Raw genomic sequence first — 20322 nt, forward strand, 5'->3', positions numbered from 1 at the left:
GCTGAAGAAGCTGAAGTTGAATGGTTCTATGAAGACCTACAAGATCTGCTAGAACTAACACCCCAAAAAGATGTCCTTTTCATTATAAGGGACTGGAATGCAAAAGTAGGAAGTCAAGAAACTCCTGGAGTAACAGGCAAATTTTGCCTTGGAGTACAGAATGAAGCAGGACAAAGGCGAACAGAGCTCTGCCAAGAGAAAGCGGTGGTCATAGCAAACACCCTCTTCCAAAAACACAGGAGAAGACTCTATACATAGATATCACCAGATGGTCAACACTGAAATCAGATTGATTATCTCCTTTGCAGCCAAAGACAGAGAATCTCTATACAGTCAGCAAAAACAAGACCAGGGGCTGACTGTGGCTCAGATCATGAACTCCTTACTGGCAAATTCAGACTTAAATTGAAGAAAGTGGGGAAAACCACTAGACCATTCAGGTATGACCTATATCAAATCCCTTATGACTATACAGTGGAAGTGAGAAATAGATTTAAGGGACTAGATGTGATAGACAGAGTGCCTGATGAACTATGGACAAAGATTTGTGACATTGTACAGGAGATGGGGATCAAGACCATTCCCAAGAGAAAGAAATACAAAACAGCAAAATGGCTGTCTGAAGAGGCCTTACAAATAGCTGTGAAAAGAAGAGGAGCAAAAAAGCAAAGGAGAACAGGAAAGACATACCCATTTGAATGCAGAGTTCCAAAGAATAGCAAGGAGAGATAAGAAAGCCTTCCTCAGTGATCAATGCAAAAATATAGAGGAAGGCAATAGAATGGGAAAGACTAGAGGTCTCTTCAAGAAAATTAGAGATACCAAGGGAATATTTCATGAAAAGATGAGCTCAATCAAGGACAGAAATGGTATGGACCTAACAGAAGCAGAAGATATTAAGAAAAGGTGGCAAGAATACACAGAAGAACTGTACAAAAAAGATCTTCACGACCAAGATAATCACCATGGTGTGATCACTCACACTCACCTAGGGCTGGACATCCTCGAATGTGAACTCAGGTCGGCCGTAGGAAGCATCACTATGAACAAACCTAATGGAGGCTATGGAATTCGGGTTGAGCTCTTTCAAATTTTAAAAGATGATGCTGTGAAAGTGCTGCACTTTTCATGTCAGCAAACTTGGAAAAATCAGCAGTGGCCAGAGGACTGGAAAAAGTCGGTTTTCATTCCAACCCCAAAGAAAGGTAATTCCAAAGAATGCTCAAACTAATGCACAATTGCACTCATCTCACACACTAGTCGGAGAAGGCAATGGCACCCCACTCCAATACTCTTGCCTAGAAAATCTCATGGACAGAGGAGCCTGGTAGGCTGCAGTCCATGGGGTCGCTAAGAGTCGGACACGACTGAGCAACTTCACTTTCCCTTTTCACTTTCATGCATTGGAGAAGGAAATGGCAACCCACTTCAGTGTTCTTGCCTGGAGAATCCCAGGGACAGGGGAGCCTGTAGAGCTGCCGTCTCTGGGGTCACACAGAGTCGGACATGACTAAAGTGACTTAGCAGCAGCAGCAGCACACACTAGTAAAGTAATGCTCAAAATTCTGCAAGCCAAGCTTCAGCAATATGTGAACCATGAACTTCCAGATGTTCAAGCTGGTTTTAGAAAAGGCAGAGGAACCAGAGATCAAATTGCCAACATCCGCTGGATCTTTGAAAAACCAAGAGAGTTCCAGAAAAACATCTATTTCTGCTTTATTGACTACGCCAAAGCCTTTGACTGTGTGGATCACAATAAACTGTGGAAAATTCTGAAAGAGATGGGAATACCAGACCACCTGAACTGCCTCTTGAGAAACCTGTGTACAGGTCAGGAAGCAACAGTTAGAACTGGCCATGGAACAACAGACTGGTTCCAAACAGGAAAAGGAGTACATCAAGGCTGTATATTGTCACTCTGCTTATTTAACTTATATGCAGAGTAATCATGAGAAATGCTGGGCTGAAGGAATCACAAGCTGGAATCAAGATTGCCAGGAGAAATATCAATAACCTCATATATGCAGATGACACCACCCTTACGGCAGAAAGTGAAGAACTAAAGAGCCTCTTGATGAAAGTGAAAGAGGAGAGTGAAAAAGTTGGCTTAAAGCTCAACATTCGAAGATGGCGGAGGAGTAGGATGGGGAGAACACTTTCTCCCCCACAAATTCATCAAAAGAGCATTTAAACGTCGAGTAAATTCCACAAAACAACTTCTGAATGCCGGCAGAGGACATCAGGCACCCAGAAAAGCAACCCAACTCTTCGAAAGGAGAGAGAAGAAATACAGCTCCACCCACCAGAACACTGACACAAGCTTCCCTAACCAGGAAACCTTGACAAGCCACCTGTACAAACACACACACAGTGAGGAAACGCCACAATAAAGAGAACTCCACAAACTGCCAGAATACAGAAAGGACACCCCAAACTCAGCAATTTAAACAAGATGAAGAGACAGAGGAATACTCAACAGATAAAGGAACAGGATAAATGCCCACCAAACAAAACAAAAGAGGAAGAGATAGGGAATCTACCTGATAAAGAATTCCGAATAATGATAGTGAAATTGGTCCAAAATCTTGAAACTAAAATGGAATCACAGATAAATAGCCTGGAGGCAAGGATTGAGAAGATGCAAGAAAGGTTTAACAAGGACCTAGAAGAAATAAAAAAGAGTCAATATATAATGAATAATGCAATAAATGAAATTAAAAACACTCTGGAGGCAACAAATAGTAGAATAACAGAGGCAGACGATAGGATTAGTGAATTAGAAGATAGAATGGTAGAAATAAATGAATCAGAGAGGATAAAAGAAAAACCAATTAAAAGAAATGAGGACAATCTCAGAGACCTCCAGGACAATATTAAATGCTACAACATTCGAATCATAGGGGTTCCAGAAGAAGAAGACAAAAAGAAAGACCATGAGAAAATACTTGAGGAGATAATAGTGGAAAACTTCCCTAAAATGGGGAAGGAAATAATCACCCAAGTCCAAGAAACCCAGAGAGTCCCAAACAGGATAAACCCAAGGAGAAACACCCCAAGACACATATTAATCAAATTAACAAAGATCAAACACAAAGAACAAATATTAAAAGCAGCAAGGGAAAAACAACAAATAACACACAAGGGAATTCCCATAAGGATAACAGCTGATCTTTCAATAGAAACTCTTCAAGCCAGGAGGGAATGGCAAGACATACTTAAAATGATGAAAGAAAATAACCTACAGCCCAGATTATTGTACCCAGCAAGGATCTCATTCAAGTATGAAGGAGAAATCAAAAGCTTTTCAGACAAGCAAAAGCTGAGAGAATTCTGCACCACCAAACCAGCTCTCCAACAAATACTAAAGGATATTCTCTAGACAGGAAACACAAAAACGGTGTATAAACTCGAACCCCAAACAATAAAGTAAATGGCAACGGGATCATACTTATCAGTAATTACCTTAAGCGTAAATGGGTTGAATGCCCCAACCAAAAGACAAAGACTGGCTGAATGGATACAAAAACAAGACCCCTACATATGTTGTCTACAAGAGACCCACCTCAAAACAGGGGACACATACAGACTGAAAGTGAAGGGCTGGAAAAAGATTTTCCATGCAAATAGGGACCAAAAGAAAGCAGGAGTAGCAATACTCATATCAGATAAAATAGACTTTAAAACAAAGGCTGTGAAAAGAGACAAAGAAGGTCACTACATAATGATCAAAGGATCAATCCAAGAAGAAGATATAAAAATTATAAATATATATGCACCCAACACGGGAGCACCACAGTACGTAAGACAAATGCTAACAAGTATGAAAGGAGAAATTAACAATAACACAATAGTAGTGGGAGACTTTAATACCCCACTTACACCTATGGATAGATCAACTAAACAGAAAATTAACAAGGAAACACAAACTTTAAACGATACAATAGACCAGTTAGACCTAATTGATATCTATAGGACATTTCATCCCAAAACAATGAATTTCACCTTTTTCTCAAGAGCACATGGAACCTTCTCCAGGATAGATCACATCCTGGGCCATAAAACTAGCCTTGGTAAATTCAAAAAAATAGAAATCATTCCAAGCATTTTTTCTGACCATAATGCAGTAAGATTAGATCTCAATTACAGGAGAAAAACTATTAAAAATTCCAACATATGGAGGATGAACAACACCCTGCTGAATAACCAACAAATCACAGAAGAAATCAAAAAAGAAATAAAAATTTGCATAGAAACGAATGAAAATGAAAACACAACAACCCAAAACCTGTGGGACACGGTAAAAGCAGTGCTAAGGGGGAAGTTCATAGCAATACAGGCACACCTCAAGAAACAAGAAAAAAGTCAAATAAATAACCTAACTCTACACCTAAAGCAACTAGAAAAGGAAGAAATGAAGAACCCCAGGGTTAGTAGAAGGAAAGAAATCTTAAAAATTAGAGCAGAAATAAATGCAAAAGAAACAAAAGAGACCATAGCAAAAATCAACAAAACCAAAAGCTGGTTCTTTGAAAGGATAAATAAAATTGACAAGCCATTAGCCAGACTCATCAAGAAACAAAGGGAGAAAAATCAAATCAACAAAATTAGAAACGAAAATGGAGAGATCACAACAGACAATACAGAAATACAAAGGATCATAAGAGACTACTATCAATAATTATATGCCAATAAAATGGACAACGTGGAAGAAATGGACAAATTCTTAGAAAAGTACAACTTTCCAAAACTCAACCAGGAAGAAATAGAAAATCTTAACAGGCCCATCACAAGCACGGAAATTGAAACTGTAATCAAAAATCTTCCAGCAAACAAAAGCCCCGGTCCAGACGGCTTCACAGCTGAATTCTACCAAAAATTTAGAGAAGAGCTAACACCTATCCTGCTCAAACTCTTCCAGAAAATTGCAGAGGAAGGTAAACTTCCAAACTCATTCTATGAGGCCACCATCACCCTAATACCAAAACCTGACAAAGATCCCACAAAAAAAGAAAACTACAGGGCAATATCCCTGATGAACATAGATGCAAAAATCCTTAACAAAATTCTAGCAATCAGAATCCAACAACACATTAAAAAGATCATACACCATGATCAAGTGGGCTTTATCCCAGGGATGCAAGGATTCTTCAATATCCACAAATCAATCAATGTAATACACCACATAAACAAATTGAAAACTAAAAACCATATGATTATCGCAATAGATACAGAGAAAGCCTTTGACAAAATTCAACATCCATTTATGATAAAAACTCTCCAGAAAGCAGGAATAGAAGGAACATATCTCAACATAATAAAAGCTATATATGACAAACCCACAGCAAACATTATCCTCAATGGTGAAAAATTGAAAGCATTTCCTCTAAAGTCAGGAACAAGACAAGGGTGCCCACTTTCACCATTACTATTCAACATAGTTTTGGAAGTTTTGGCCACAGCAATCAGAGCAGAAAAAGAAATAAAAGGAATCCAAATTGGAAAAGAAGAAGTAAAACTCTCACTATTTGCAGATGACATGATCCTCTACACAGAAAACCCTAAAGATTCCACCAGAAAATTACTAGAAATAATCAATGACTATAGTAAAGTTGCAGGATATAAAATCAACACACAGAAATCCCTTGCATTCCTATACACTAATAATGAGAAAACAGAAAGAGAAATTAAGGAAACAATTCCATTCACCATTGCAACGGAAAGAATAAAATACATAGGAATATATCTACCTAAAGAAACTAAAGACCTATATATAGAAAACTATAAAACACTGGTGAAAGAAATCAAAGAGGACACTAATAGATGGAAAAATATACCATGTTCATGGATTGGAAGAATCAATATAGTGAAAATGAGTATACTACCCAAAGCAATTTATAGATTCAACGCAATCCCTATCAAGCTACCAACAGTATTCTTCACAGAGCTAGAACAAATAATTTCACAATTTGTATGGAAATACAAAAAACCTCGAATAGCCAAAACGATCTTGAGAAAGAAGAATGGAACTGGAGGAATCAACCTACCTGACTTCAGGCTCTACTACAAAGCCACAGTTATCAAGACAGTATGGTACTGGCACAAAGACAGAAATATAGATCAATGGAATAAAATAGAAAGCCCAGAGATAAATCCACGCACATGGACACCTTATCTTTGACAAAGGAGGCAAGAATATAAAACGGATTAAAGACAATCTATTTAACAAGTGGTGCTGGGAAATCTGGTCAACCACTTGTAAAAGAATGAAACTAGAACACTTTCTAACACCATACACAAAAATAAACTCAAAATGGATTAAAGATCTAAACATAAGACCAGAAACTATAAAACTCCTAGAGGAGAACATAGGCAAAACACTCTCTGACATACATCACAGCAGGATCCTCTATGACCCACCTCCCAGAATATTGGAAATAAAAGCAAAAATAAACAAATGGGACCTAATTAACCTTAAAAGCTTCTGCACATCAAAGGAAACTATTAACAAGGTGAAAAGACAGCCTTCAGAATGGGAGAAAATAATAGCAAACAAAGCAAATGACAAGGGATTAATCTCAAAAATATACAAGCAACTCCTACAGCTCAACTCCAGAAAAATAAACGACCCAATCAAAAAATGGGCCAAAGAACTAAATAGACATTTCTCCAAAGAAGACATACAGATGGCTAACAAACACATGAAAAGATGCTCAACATCACTCATTATCAGAGAAATGCAAATCAAAAGCACTCTGAGGTACCATTTCACACCAGTCAGAATGGCTGCGATCCAAAAGTATACAAATAATAAATGCTGGAGAGGGTGTGGAGAAAAGGGAACCCTCTTACACTGTTGGTGGGAATGCAAACTAGTACAGCCACTATGGAGAACAGTGTGGAGACTCCTTAAAAAACTGGAAATAGAACTGCCTTATGATCCAGCAATCCCACTGCTGGGCATACACACTGAGGAAACCAGAAGGGAAAGAGACACGTGTACCCCAATGTTCATCGCAGCACTGTTTATAATAGCCAGGACATGGAAGCAACCTAGATGTCCATCAGCAGATGAATGGATAAGAAAGCTGTGGTACATATACACAATGGAGTATTACTCAGCCATTAAAAAGAATACATTTGAATCAGTTCTAATGAGGTGGATGAAACTGGAGCCTATTATACAGAGTGAAGTAAGCCAGAAGGAAAAACATAAATACAGTATACTAACACATATATATGGAATTTAGAAAGATGGTAACAATAACCCGGTGTACGAGACAGCAAAAGAGACACTGATGTATAGAACAATCTTATGGACTCTGTGGGAGAGGGAGAGGGTGGGAAGATTTGGGAGAATGACATTGAAACATGTAAAATATCATGTAAGAAACGAGTTGCCAGTCCAGGTTCGATGCACGATACTGGATGCTTGGGGCCAGTGCACTGGGACGACCCAGAGGGATGGTATGGGGAGGGAGGAGGGAGGAGGGTTCAGGATGGGGAACACATGTATACCTGTGGTGGATTCATTTTGATATTTGGCAAAACTAATACAATTATGTAAAGTTTAAAAATAAAATAAAATTAAAAAAAAAAAAAAAAGCTCAACATTCAGAAAACGAAGATCATGGCATCTGGTCCTATCACTTCATGTCAAATAGATGGGGAAACAGTGGCTGACTCTATTTTCTGGGCTCCAAAATCACTGCAGATGGTGATTGCAGCCATGAAATTAAAAGACGCTTGCTGCTTGGAAGGAAAGTTATGACCAACCTAGACAGCATATTAAAAAGCAGAGACATTACTTTGTCAACAAAGGTCCACCTAGTCAAGGCTATGGTTTTTCCAGTAGTCATGTATGGATGTGAGAGTTGGAATATAAAGAAAGCTGAGCACTGAAGAATTGATGATTTTGAACTGTGGTGTTGGAGAAGACTCTTAAGAGTCCCTTGGACTGCAAAGAGATCCAAAAAGTCCATCCTAAAGGACATTAGTCCTGGGTGTTCATTGGAGGGACTGATGTTGAAGCTGAAACTCCAATACTTTGGCCACTTGATGCGGAGACCTGACTCATTGGAAAAGACTCTGATACTGGGAAAGATTGAGGGCAGGAGAAGAAGGGGATGACAGAGGATGAGATGGTTGGATGGCATTACTGACACAATGGACATGGGTTTGGGTGGACTCTGGGAGGTGATGATGTACAGGGAGGCCAGGAGTGCTGCAATTCATGGGGTCTCAAAGAGTCGGACACGACTGAGTGACTGAACTGAATGAAAAGAACATTATAAATGCCCACCAAACCAAACAAAAGAGGAGGCGATAGGGATTCTACCTATCTAGGAGACTTCAGAAAAATAATAGTAATAGTGATCCAAAATCTTGAAAACAAAATGGAGTTACAGATAAATCGCCTGGGGACAATGGTTGAGAAGATGCAAGAAATGTTTAACAAGCACCTTGAAGAAATAAAAAAGAGTCAATCGATAATGAATAATGGAATAACTGAGATCAAAACACTCTGGAGGGAACCAACAGTAGAATAAGGGAGTCAGAAAATAGGATAAGTGACGTGGAAGATGGAACCGTGGAAATAAATGAAGCTGAGAGGAAAAAAAAAAAATTAAAAGAAAAGAGGACAACCTCAGAGATCTCTGGGACAATGTCAAATGTCCCAACATTCAAATCATGAGTCCCAGAAGAACAAGACAAAAGAAAGGCCATGAGAAAATACTTGAGGACATGATAATTGAAAACTTCCCTAAAATGGGGAAGGAAATAGACACCCAAGTCCAAGAAACCCAGAGAGTCTCAACAGGATAACCCAAGGCAAAACGCCCCAAGACACATATTAATCAAATTTTAAAAAATCAAACAAAGATCAAATATTAAAAGCAGCAAGGGAAAAAAACACAAACAACACACAAGGGGGCTCCCATAAGGATAACAGCTGATCTTTCAATAGAAACTCTTCAGGCCAGAAGGGAATGGCAGGACATATTTAAACTGATGAAAGAGAAAAACCTACAACCCAGATTACCATACCCAGCATGGCTCTCCTTCAAATATGAAGGAGAAATCAAAAGCTTTACAGACAAGCAAAAGCTGAGAGAATTTAGCACCACCAAACCAGCTCTTCAACAAATGCTAAAGGATCTTCTCTAGACAGGAAACAGAGAAAAGGTGTACAAACTCAAACCCCAAACAACAATGTAAATGGCAATGGGATCATACTTATCAATAATTACCTTAAATGTAAATGAATTGAATGTACCAACCAAAAGACAAAGACTGGCTGAATGCATACAAAAACAAGATCGCTATATATGCTGTCTACAAGAGACCCATCTCAAAACAAGGGACACCTACAGACTGAAAGTGAAGGGCTTGAAAAAGATACTTCATGCAACTGGAGACCCAAAGAAAGCAGGAGTAGCAATACTCACATCAGATAAAATAGACTTTGAAATAAAGGCTGTGAAAAGAGACAAAGAAGGACACTACGTAATGATCAAGGGATCAATCCAAGAAGAAGATATAACAATTATAAATATATATGCACCCAACATAGGAGCACCGCAATATGTAAGGCAAATGCTAACAAGTAGAGGGGAAATTAACAATAACAAAATAGTAGCAGGAGACTTTAATACCCCACTCACACCTATGCATAGATCAACTAGACAGAAAATTAGCAAGGAAACAGAAACTTTAAATGATACAATGGACCAGTAAGAGCTATTTGATATCTATAGGACATTTCACCCCAAAACAATGAATTCCACCTTTTTCTCAAGTGCACATGGAGCCTTCTCCAGGATAGATCACATCCTGGGCCATAAATCTAGCTTTGGTAAATTCAAAAAACTTGAAATCATTCCAAGCATCTTTTTTGATCACAATGCATTAAGATTAGATGTCAACTACATTCAGAAAACTAACATCATGGCATCTGGCCCCATCACTTCATGGGAAATAGATGGGGAAACAGTGGAAACAGTGTCAGACTTTATTTTTCTGGGCTCCAAAATCACTGGAGATGGTGAATGCAGCCATGAAATTAAAAGACGCTTACTTCTTGGCAGGAAAGTTATGACCAACCTAAATAGTATATTAAAAAGCATAGACATTACTTTGCCAAGAAAGGTCGGTCTAGTCAAGGCTATGGTTTTTCCAGTGGTCATGTATGGATGTGAGAGTTAGACTGTGAAGAAAGCTGAGCACCGAAGAATTGATGCTTTTGACCTGTGGTGTTGGAGAAGACTCTTGAGAGTCCCTTGGATGTCATGGAGATCCAACCAGTTCATTCTAAAGGAAATCAGTCCTGGGTGTTCATTGGAAGGACTGATGCTGAAGCTGAAACTCCGATACTTTGGCCACCTCATGAAAAGAGTTGACTCATTGGAAAAGACTCTGCTGCTGGGAGGGATTGGGGGCAGGAGGAGAAGGGGACAACAGAGAATGAGATGGCTGGATGGCATCACCAACTCGATGGAGATGAGTTTGAGTGAACTCCGGGAGTTGGTGATGGACAGGGAGGCCTGGCATGCTGTGATTCATGGGGTCGCAGAGTCGGACACGACTGAGCAACTGAACTGAACTGAACAGAGAAAAAACTATTAAAAGTTCCAGCATATGGAGGCTGAATAACACGCTTCGGAATAACCAACAAATCACAGAAGAAATCAAAAAAGAAATCAAAATATGCATAGAAATGAATGAAAATGAAAACACAACAACCCAAAACCTATGGGACACTGTAAAAGCAGTGCTAAGGGGAAGGTTCATAAGAATACAGGCTTACCTCAAGAAATAAGAAAAAAGTCAAATAAATAACCTAATTCTACACCTAAACCAACTAGAAAAGGAAGAAATGAAGAAACCCAGGGTTACTTGAAGGAAAGAAATCATAAAAATTAAAGTAGAAATAAATGCAAAAGAAACAATAGAGACCATAGCAAAAATCAACAAAGCTAAAAGCTGGTTCTTTGAGAGGATAAATAAAATTGACAAACCATTAGCCAGACTCATGAGGAAACAAAGGGAGAAAAATCAAATCAATAAAATTAGAAATGAAAATGGAGAGATCACAACAGACAACACAGAAATACAAAGGATCATAAGAGACTACTATCAGCAACTATATGCCAATAAAACGGACAACTTGGAAGAAATGGACAAATTATTAGGAAAGTATAACTTTCCAAAACTGAACCAGGAAAAAATGGAAAATCTTAACAGACCCATCACAAGCATGGAAATAGAAAGTATAAACAGAAATCTTCCAGCAAACAAAAGCCCAGGACCAGACGGCTTCACAGCTGAATTCTACCAAAAATTAAGAGAGGACTAACACTTATTCTACTAAAACTCTTCCAGAAAATTGCAGAAGGTAAACTTCGAAACTCATTCTATGAGGCCACCACCACCCTAATACCAAAACCTGACAAAGATGCCACAAAAAAAGAAAACTACAGGCCAATATCACTGATCAAAAGAGATGCAAAAATCCTTAACAAAATTCTAGCAAACAGAATCCAACAACATATTAAAAAGATCATACATCATGACCAAGTGGGCTTTATCCCAGGGATGCAAGGATTCTTTAATATCCACAATCAATCAGTGTAATACACCACATTAACAAATTGAAAGATAAAAACCATATGATTATCTCAATAGATGCAGAGAAAGCCTTTGACAAAATGCAACATCCATTTATGATAAAAAAAAAAAAAAGCCCTCCAGAAAGCAGAAATAGAAGGAACATACCTCAACATAATAAAAGCTATATATGACAAACCCACAGAAAACATTATCCCCAATGGTTAAAAGTTTAAACCACTTGCCCTAAACTCAGGAACAAGACAAGGGTACCCAATCTTACTGCTACTATTCACCACTTACCACTTATTCAGTACTTACCACTACTACCACCACTAACTATTCAACATAGTTTTGAAAGTTTGGGCCACAGCAATCAGAGCAGAAAAAGAAATAAAAAGAATCCAGATTTAAAAAGAAGAAGTAAAACTCTCACTGTTTGCAGATGACATGATCCTTTACATAGAAAACCCCAAAGACTCTACCAGAAAATTACTAGAGCTAATCAATGAATATAGTAAACTGGCAGGATATAAAATTAACACACAGAAATCTCTTGCATTCCTACACACTGACAATGAGAAAACTCAAAGAGAAATTAAGAAACAATTCCATTCACCATTGCAACGAAAAGAATAATATACTTAGGAATAAATCTACCTAAAGAAACAAAAGACCTATATAGAGAAAACTATAAAACACTGGTGAAGGAAATCAAAGAGGACACAAATAGATGGAAAAATATACCATGTTCATGGATCAGAAGAATCAATATAGTGAAAATGAGTATACTACCCAAAGCAATCTATAGATTCAATGCAATTCCTATCAAGCAAGCAACGGTATTTTTCACAGAGCTAGAATGAATAATTTTACAATTTGTATGAAACTACAAAAAAACTCGTATATTGAAATCTTGAAAGCAATCTTGAAAAAGAAGAATGGAACTGGAGGAATCAACCTGCCTGACTTCAGGTTATCCTACAAAGCTACAGTCATCAAGACAGTATGGTACTGGCACAAAGACAGAAATATAGATCAATGGAATAAAATAGAAAGCCCAGAGATAAATCCATGCACCTATGGACACCTTATCTTTGACAAAGGAGGAAAGAATATACAATGGAGAAAACATTGTCTCCTTAACAAGTGGTGCTGGGAAAACTGGTCAACCACTTGTAAAAGAATGAAACTAGAACACTTTCTAACACCATACACAAAAATAAACTCAAAATGGATTAAAGATCTAAACGTAAGACCAGAAACTGTAAAACTCCTAGAGGAAAACATAGGCAAAACACTCTCCAACATAAATCACAGCAGGATCCTCTATGACCCACTTTCCAGAGTAATGGAAATAAAAGCAAAAATAAACAAATGAGACCTAATTAAACTTAAATGCTTTTGCACAACAAAGGAAACTATAAGCAAGGTGAAAATACAGCCTTCAGAATGGGAGAAAATAATAGCAAATGGAGCAACAGACAACAAATTAATCTCAAAAATATGCAAGCAGGTCATGCAGCTCAATTACAGAAAAATAAGTGACCCAATCAAAAAATGGGCCAAAGGACTAAACAGACATTTCTCCAAAGAACACATACAGATGGCTAACAAACACATGAACAGGTGCTCAACATCACTCATTATCAGAGAAATGCAAATCAAAACCACAATGAGGTACCATCTCATGCCTATCATAATGGCTGCTATCCAAAATAAATGCTGGAGAGGGTGTGGAGAAAAGGGAACCCTCTTACACTGTTGGTGGGAATGTAAACTAGTACAGCCACTATGGAGAACAGTGTGGAGATTCCTTTAAAAACGGGAAATAGAACTGTCATATGACCCAGCAATCCCACTGCTGGGCATACACACCAAGGAAACCAGAATTGAAAGAGACACGTGTACCGTAATGTTCATGCCAGCACTGTTTATAATAGCCAGGGCATGGAAGCAACCTAGATGTCCCTCGGCAGATGAATGGATAAGAAAGCTGTAGTACATATCCACAATGGAATATTACTCAGCCATTAAAAAGAATACATTTGAATCAGTTCTAATGAGGTGGATGAAATTAGAGCCTATTATACAGAGTGAAGTAAGTCAAAAAGAAAAACACCAATACAGTATATTAATCCATATATATGCAATTTAGAAAGGTGGCAATGATGACCCTAAATGCAAGACAGCAAAAAGACACAGATGTAAAGAATAGACTGTTGGACTCTGTGGGAGAAGTCAAGGGTGAGGTGATTTGAAAGAATAGCATTGAAACATGTATATTATCATATGTGAAATAGATCGCCAGTCCAGGCTGGATGCATGAGGCAGGGTGCTCAGGGCTGGTGCACTGGGACAACCCTGAGAGATGGGATGGGGAGCGAGGTGGGAAGGGGGTTCAGGATGGGGAACACATGTACACCCATGGCTGATTCATGTCAATGTATGGCAAAAACACTACAATATTGTAAAGTAATTAGCATCCAATTTAAAATAAATAAATCTTTTTTAAAGTTCATAGTGATAAATGCCTACATCGAGAAATAAGAAAGATCCCAAACAAAAAACCTAACTTGATACCTCAAAGAACTAGAAAAAGAATAAAAAGCAAAGTTAAAATGTGGTAGAAAAGAAATAACAAAGAGCAGAAAAAATAGAGAGAGACAAATAAGACAATATGAATAAGACCTGTATTTTTTTTTAATGATAAACAAAGTGGCAAACCTTTAGATTCACCAAGAAGAAAAGAGGTACAACTCAAATAAACAAATCAGAAATAAAAGAGGAAACATTAAAATTGATACCACAGAAATACAGAGGATGATGACAGATGATAATGAACAACAATACATGAACAAATTGGACAATCTGGAAAAAATAGATAAATTCTTAAAAAACATGCCAACCTATAAAGACAAAATCATGAACAAACAGAAAATTTGAACACAGCAATAACTAGTAAGGAGATTGAATTGGTGGTCATATCCCAATAAACAATCAAAAAAAAACAAAGATAGTTTTGGGTTTTCCTGGTGGCTCAGACAGTAAAGAATTGACCTGCAGTGGGGGAGACCTGGGTTCTATCTTTGGGTTGGGGAGATCCCCTGGAGGAGGGCATGGCAACACACTCCAGTATTCATGCCTGGAGAATCCCCATGGAGAGAGAAGCCCAGTTGGATACAGTCCATGGGGTCACAGAGTCAGACATGACTGAGCAACAAAGCACAGCACACAGATAGTTTTGATAATGAATTCTACCAAATACAACATTTAAAGATAAATGAATACAAACTCTTCCAAAAAATACAAGAGGAAGGAACACTTCCAAATTTATTTTGCAAGGTCAACATTACTCTGCTATCACAACCAGAGAAGAACATTACAAAAAAAATGAAAATTAAAGGCCAATACACTTGATAAACATAGATGCAAAAATCCTCAACAAAATATTAGCAAACTAAATACAGTAAAAAGGGCCATAGACTATGAACAAGCTGGATTCATTTCAATGATTCAAGGATGGTTCAATATGTGTAAATCAATCAATGTGATACAACTCAGTAAGAAAATGAGGGATAAAAATCATATGACCATCTCAAGAGAGTCAGAAAAAGCATCTATGAATGTCAACATTAATTCGTGATTTAAAAAAAGAAAACTGAACAAAGTAGGTATGGAGGGAACATACCTCAACCTAACACCGGCTATATATAACAACCCCACAGCCAATATCATATTCAACAGTGAAAAGGGGAAAGCTTTTCCTCTAATATCAGGAATAAGACAAGGATAACCACTGTCACCACTTTTACTGAACAGAAGGGATCAGGATTTGGGAAAATTTTTCTTAAAATGCAAAAGGATTAAGTATGTTTAAATGCTAATGGAAAGGAGCCAGCAAGCAGAGAGAGAATACAGATAAAGAAAAAAGAAGAAATGGTTCCTGAAAAACTGACAGGAAAGGGATCCATGAGAAAGGCAGAAAGATTTACTTTTGATAAAAAGAGAGCCCTTCTTCTACAACAAAATGAAAGAGAAAACAAAGGATTTGGATGTAGCTACATTTGTAAAACCTTGAGGATGGGCATTGAGGGAGTTTCCTACAATGGCTCTTAGTTTCTTTGTGGAAGACTAACTCACTTGGGGAGAAGTCCTCAGCAGAGAACTGGAAGGGAAGAATTCAGGGCTGAAAGCCCATGTCGTGCTTGTTGGAGAAAATTGAGTTGGGTTACCAAGCAAGAATGTTGGATAAGATTGAGGATTCATTTAAGGTTGGTGATAATAATAAAACCTGCTGGGCTGCATGGTCTTTTTCAGAAGGAGTCATTAGCTCAAGCACAAGCAGAAAGGCAGAAGATTGTTGCATTGGATTTTGGATAAGTACGTGAAACAGATAGTTAGGGAGGTGACTAACTATCTGATAGATATTCAGGTGGGGGCAGCATGGTGTGAGACATATGAGAATAGAGGATACTGGTTAAGTGCTCATAATAGTAAAACATACACTGGAAAATAAGTAGACAGAAGAGTAGGCTAATGAACAGGCAGAGTGTGGAGTTATCAGTGTACTGAGAACCCTGTGGAAGCCTAAGTACTATTATATTTATTAAATTGTATTAATAAACAAAACAGGAAAGGAGCATGTGGTCAGAGGGTAAAATATGTATGACATGACTGTGTAGTACCTGTAAACAGTTGTGTGCATGCTTAGTCACCCAGCCGTGTCCAACTCTTTGTGATCCCATGGACTGTAGCCCACCCAGCTCCTCTGTCCATAGGGATTTTCCAGGCTAGAATACTGGAGTGGGTTGCCATGCCTCCTCCAGGAGATCTTCCCAACCCAGGGATAGAATCCAGGTCTTCTGCATTGCAGGAAGATTCTTTACTAGCTGAGCCACTTTAAGAGTCAGGTTATCAACCATTACAGCAGTAGAATTATACAGTGCCTAACTGTCTACTGGCTTCCCCGTGGTTCAGACAGTAAAGAATCTGTCTACAATGCGGGAGACCTGGGTTCAATCCTTGGGTTGGGAAGATCCCCTGGAGAAGGGAAAGTCTACCCACTTCAGTATAATGGCCTGGAGAATTCCATGGACTGTGTAGTCCATGGGATCACAAAGAGTGGGACATGACTGAGCGACTTTCACTTTCAAGAGTCTTGAGTATAGATGAAATACCTCTTACCTTGGGAATGAGGTATTCTCTGAACTTAACATCCTGAGTTGCTGCATGGGGCATACTGCTGGGGACAAGGTCAATGTATCTCTGGATCTCATGCAGCACAGCATCTGTGTAGGGCATGCAGCTCTTGTCCTGCATGCAGGGGCTTCGGTTTCTGCCAACCACACGATCAATTTCTTCCTGAACTTTAGCTGGCAAGATAGGAATCAGTATTTAGGTATAAGATAAAAAGACATTTTCTTGTCTTCTTAATCATTGTTCCATTGGAAAATTTGTTTGCCAAAAAGGATATAATTGAAAAGAATTTTTAATTTGTATATAATTTTTGTAGAGTGAATCTTTTTGACAAAAGATTGTGATTTTGCTGAATCAGTCCTTTCACTACAAATGCATTTGAGTAGAATTATCTTTTGACAAAAATATATCTATCTGGACTTAGAAGGCTTTATCAAGCAATGCCCTTTTAGAGAGAGAGGAAGGCTAATGCTTTCCAGATCCTAGGATAACTCTCTTTACTACATTTGACATGATGCAGATCAATGATACTCCACCACAGAAAACAACAGTGACCTCAGCCCTTGAAACCTCTGCTGCTGATTAAATATTTTATTATGAGTTTTAATTTGAATTTAATTCATCCAATTATAGGAAGATCTACTAATAATGAATTTTTCTTCTTGTACAATATCTAGGCAGATGAAGAATGGAATAGTCATCAATGTTGCGTGCCAATTTCTACCCAGAATTTCATCCTGTTCATCATCTGTGATCCTACCTGTGACCTCTGGGTGCTTCAGCAGGAGCAGGAGTCCATATCTCAGAGTGAGGCTTGTTGTCTCTGTTCCAGCACTAAACACGTCCCATACGGTGGTGATCAAGTTGTCCATGGTAAATTCAGAATGTTTATTGTGTTTTTCCTAGCAATGATGTATTAGGAGTACTTGATAAATAAAAGAACCTTATAAATAACATAAAATAATTTCATATAACATCATAATTTTTTTAACATCACAATTTTTAAAAAATTTAATTATCTGACAAATTAAGCCAAACATTACAGAGTGTTATAGATGAAAGTAAAGTTAGATGAGTTGTTAGAATTACTTCCGTTAAAACATAGAGTTAAACTTCCAAGTCCTTTCTGATTCTTCACTTTTGATACTCACTAGAGCAAATCAGTGCTTCAGTAATTTCTAACTTCTCTCTTATCAAGTAATCACTGCTACTCACTGTCAATTCAAGCATCTATTGTTTATTTCATCATATCTGAAGTTCTCACTCAAGTATTCAGAATCACCTACCCTCAAACTGCAATACTATTCCCAAAATCATCAGTCATTACACCCATGACAGTTTCTCAGTTATAATCAAGATAATCTCTAAAAATTCCACACATTTCATCTCTGTACTTATCATTCCCTGAACCAATTTTGTCATCTCTGTTAATCTAAGCCAGAGTTTTCTCAAAACTTACCTCAGCTGTTTCCTACTATCTTTCCAACAGTGAGCCTTTCTTGATTCCCACCAATTCCTACTTTCTCTCATTTGTTACATCATTCATTCATGGAATTTATATGATGAAAAAAGAATATGCTGTCTATCAATAATCTTGAATGTGCCTATTTGTCTGTGTGTGAGTGCTTCAACCTGTCCCCAAATAAAGAACCAGCTTTAACATGGTAAATATTAAAACTTCCGAATAATTTTCAGTGACAATTTATAAATATCTCAAGACATCCCCTATGGTTTGTACAAGCAATATTCAGTCTTGTGTGTGCAAGCAGTGAACACATATTTAAGAAGGAGCATTTGTTCTAATAAACCAATTTCACTGAGAAGAACAAAGCTATTCCATGTGTCACATCACTCCACCCACAAAGATAAAGTAGCAAATCTGGGTTCCATTTTACCTTTTCCATTTTAATCAGAAAGTAATCAATAAAATCTTGAGGGTTATTGAGGTCCAGGGATTCTTGGTGTTTCTTTATTTCCTCCAAAATAAACTTTCTTTGCTCAGTCATGTTTTTAAATATTGTATTATGACTTCCTGGGAAATAATGTAGTAAAGAGGGGAAAGTATTGTAGAGCTGAAAGATGAAAGAATCATTCATTAATTCATTCAGCAAACGTTTACAGGCCCATATTATGGATCAAACACATTGCTATAAAATGAGTAGATTAAGATGAATAAAACATGCATCTTGCACTAGAATACATTTGAGATTGAGAGGGAACTGATAAATTAGCTGGAGTAACAGCATGCACAGGTTACCAACTAATTTCAAAACCATTCAAATTCATTTCTAACCATAACCCTCTAAAGAAATTCAGGATCATACCACCATCTTTCCAAATGAGGGTACTGAGATCCAGAAAGGTTCATCAACCAGTTTAAAACACAAAACTAGTGATAGAGGTAGAACCCAGTGTTCACTCCAGTGTACCCTACACGCATGTCTACAGAGAGTCACCTAAAAATGTGCAGGGATCACACCCTTTTTGTTATAGTTTTTATGAAAGTATAGCTGATGTGCAATATTTATTAGTTTCAGGTGTACAAAATTGTGTTGTGACATTTATATGCATTACAAATTTTTCACCATGGTTAGTTTAGGGACCCTCTGTCACCATACAGCTATTGAAATGTTATTGACTATTCCTTGTGCTGTATATTATATCCCTGTGACTTTATTTTATAACCAGAAGTTCAGACTTCTTAATCTCCTTCATCTATTTCATTCATGCCCACATTCCCTGCCCTCAAGTGACCACTAGTTTATTCTCTGGGTCTATGAGTCACTATTTTGTTTTGTTTGTTTTCATTTTTAAATTCCAAGTATGAAGTAAATCATATGGTATTTGTCTTTCTCTGCCTGACATTTTCCCTTTAGCATAATATCTTCTAGGCCCATCCATACTGTCATAAACAGCACTATTCAATGTTATATGGCTGAATAAATTTCCATTGTATATATACAAACCATATTTTCCTTATCTATTCATTCTTTGATAGATACTAAGGTTGCTTCTATATCTTGACTATTGTAAACAAAGGTACAGTGAACATAGGGGTACATATACATTTTCAAATAAGTGTTTTTATTTTCTTTGGATAAATACCCAGGACTGGAATTGCTGAATTGTACATAAGTTCTATTTTCAATTTTTTGATGAGCTCCCATATTGTTTTCCATAGTGCCTGCACCAATTTACATTCCCACCAACAGTTCATGAGGGTTCCTTTTTCTCCACATTCCCCCCAACACTTGTTATTTCTTTTTGACAAGAGCCATTCTGACTGGTATGAGGTGATATCTCACTGTGGTTTTAATCTGCATTTCCCTGATGACTTGTGATGCTGAACATATTTTCATATGCTTATTGGACATCTATATATCCTCTTTGGAAAAATGCTTATTCAAGTCCTTTAGACACTTTTATTTATTTTGAGTTTGCTTTTTTGTTTTTTATTTTGAATTGCATGTGTTCTGTGTGAATTTTTTATATTAACCCCTTGTCAGATATATATTGTTT

General features: G+C 37.5%; 1 protein-coding gene across 2 annotated transcripts in view; it reads right to left on the bottom strand.

The window, feature by feature from the left end:
• Positions 1 to 20322, bottom strand: part of CYP2C89 (cytochrome P450 family 2 subfamily C member 89) — a 47476-nt gene that overhangs the window by 8754 nt on the left and 18400 nt on the right. For both annotated transcript variants that reach the window (NM_001109792.2, XM_024985569.2), the window contains exons 5-7: positions 18699 to 18875; positions 17564 to 17705; positions 16792 to 16979 (exon numbers count right to left, since the gene is read on the bottom strand). In NM_001109792.2, coding sequence (NP_001103262.1) covers positions 16792 to 16979; positions 17564 to 17705; positions 18699 to 18875 — 507 coding nt within the window. The remainder of the gene's footprint in view (positions 1 to 16791; positions 16980 to 17563; positions 17706 to 18698; positions 18876 to 20322) is intronic.

This window comes from Bos taurus, chromosome 26, assembly GCF_002263795.3.
Source record: "Bos taurus isolate L1 Dominette 01449 registration number 42190680 breed Hereford chromosome 26, ARS-UCD2.0, whole genome shotgun sequence".
Classification (NCBI taxonomy): Eukaryota; Metazoa; Chordata; class Mammalia; order Artiodactyla; family Bovidae; genus Bos; species Bos taurus.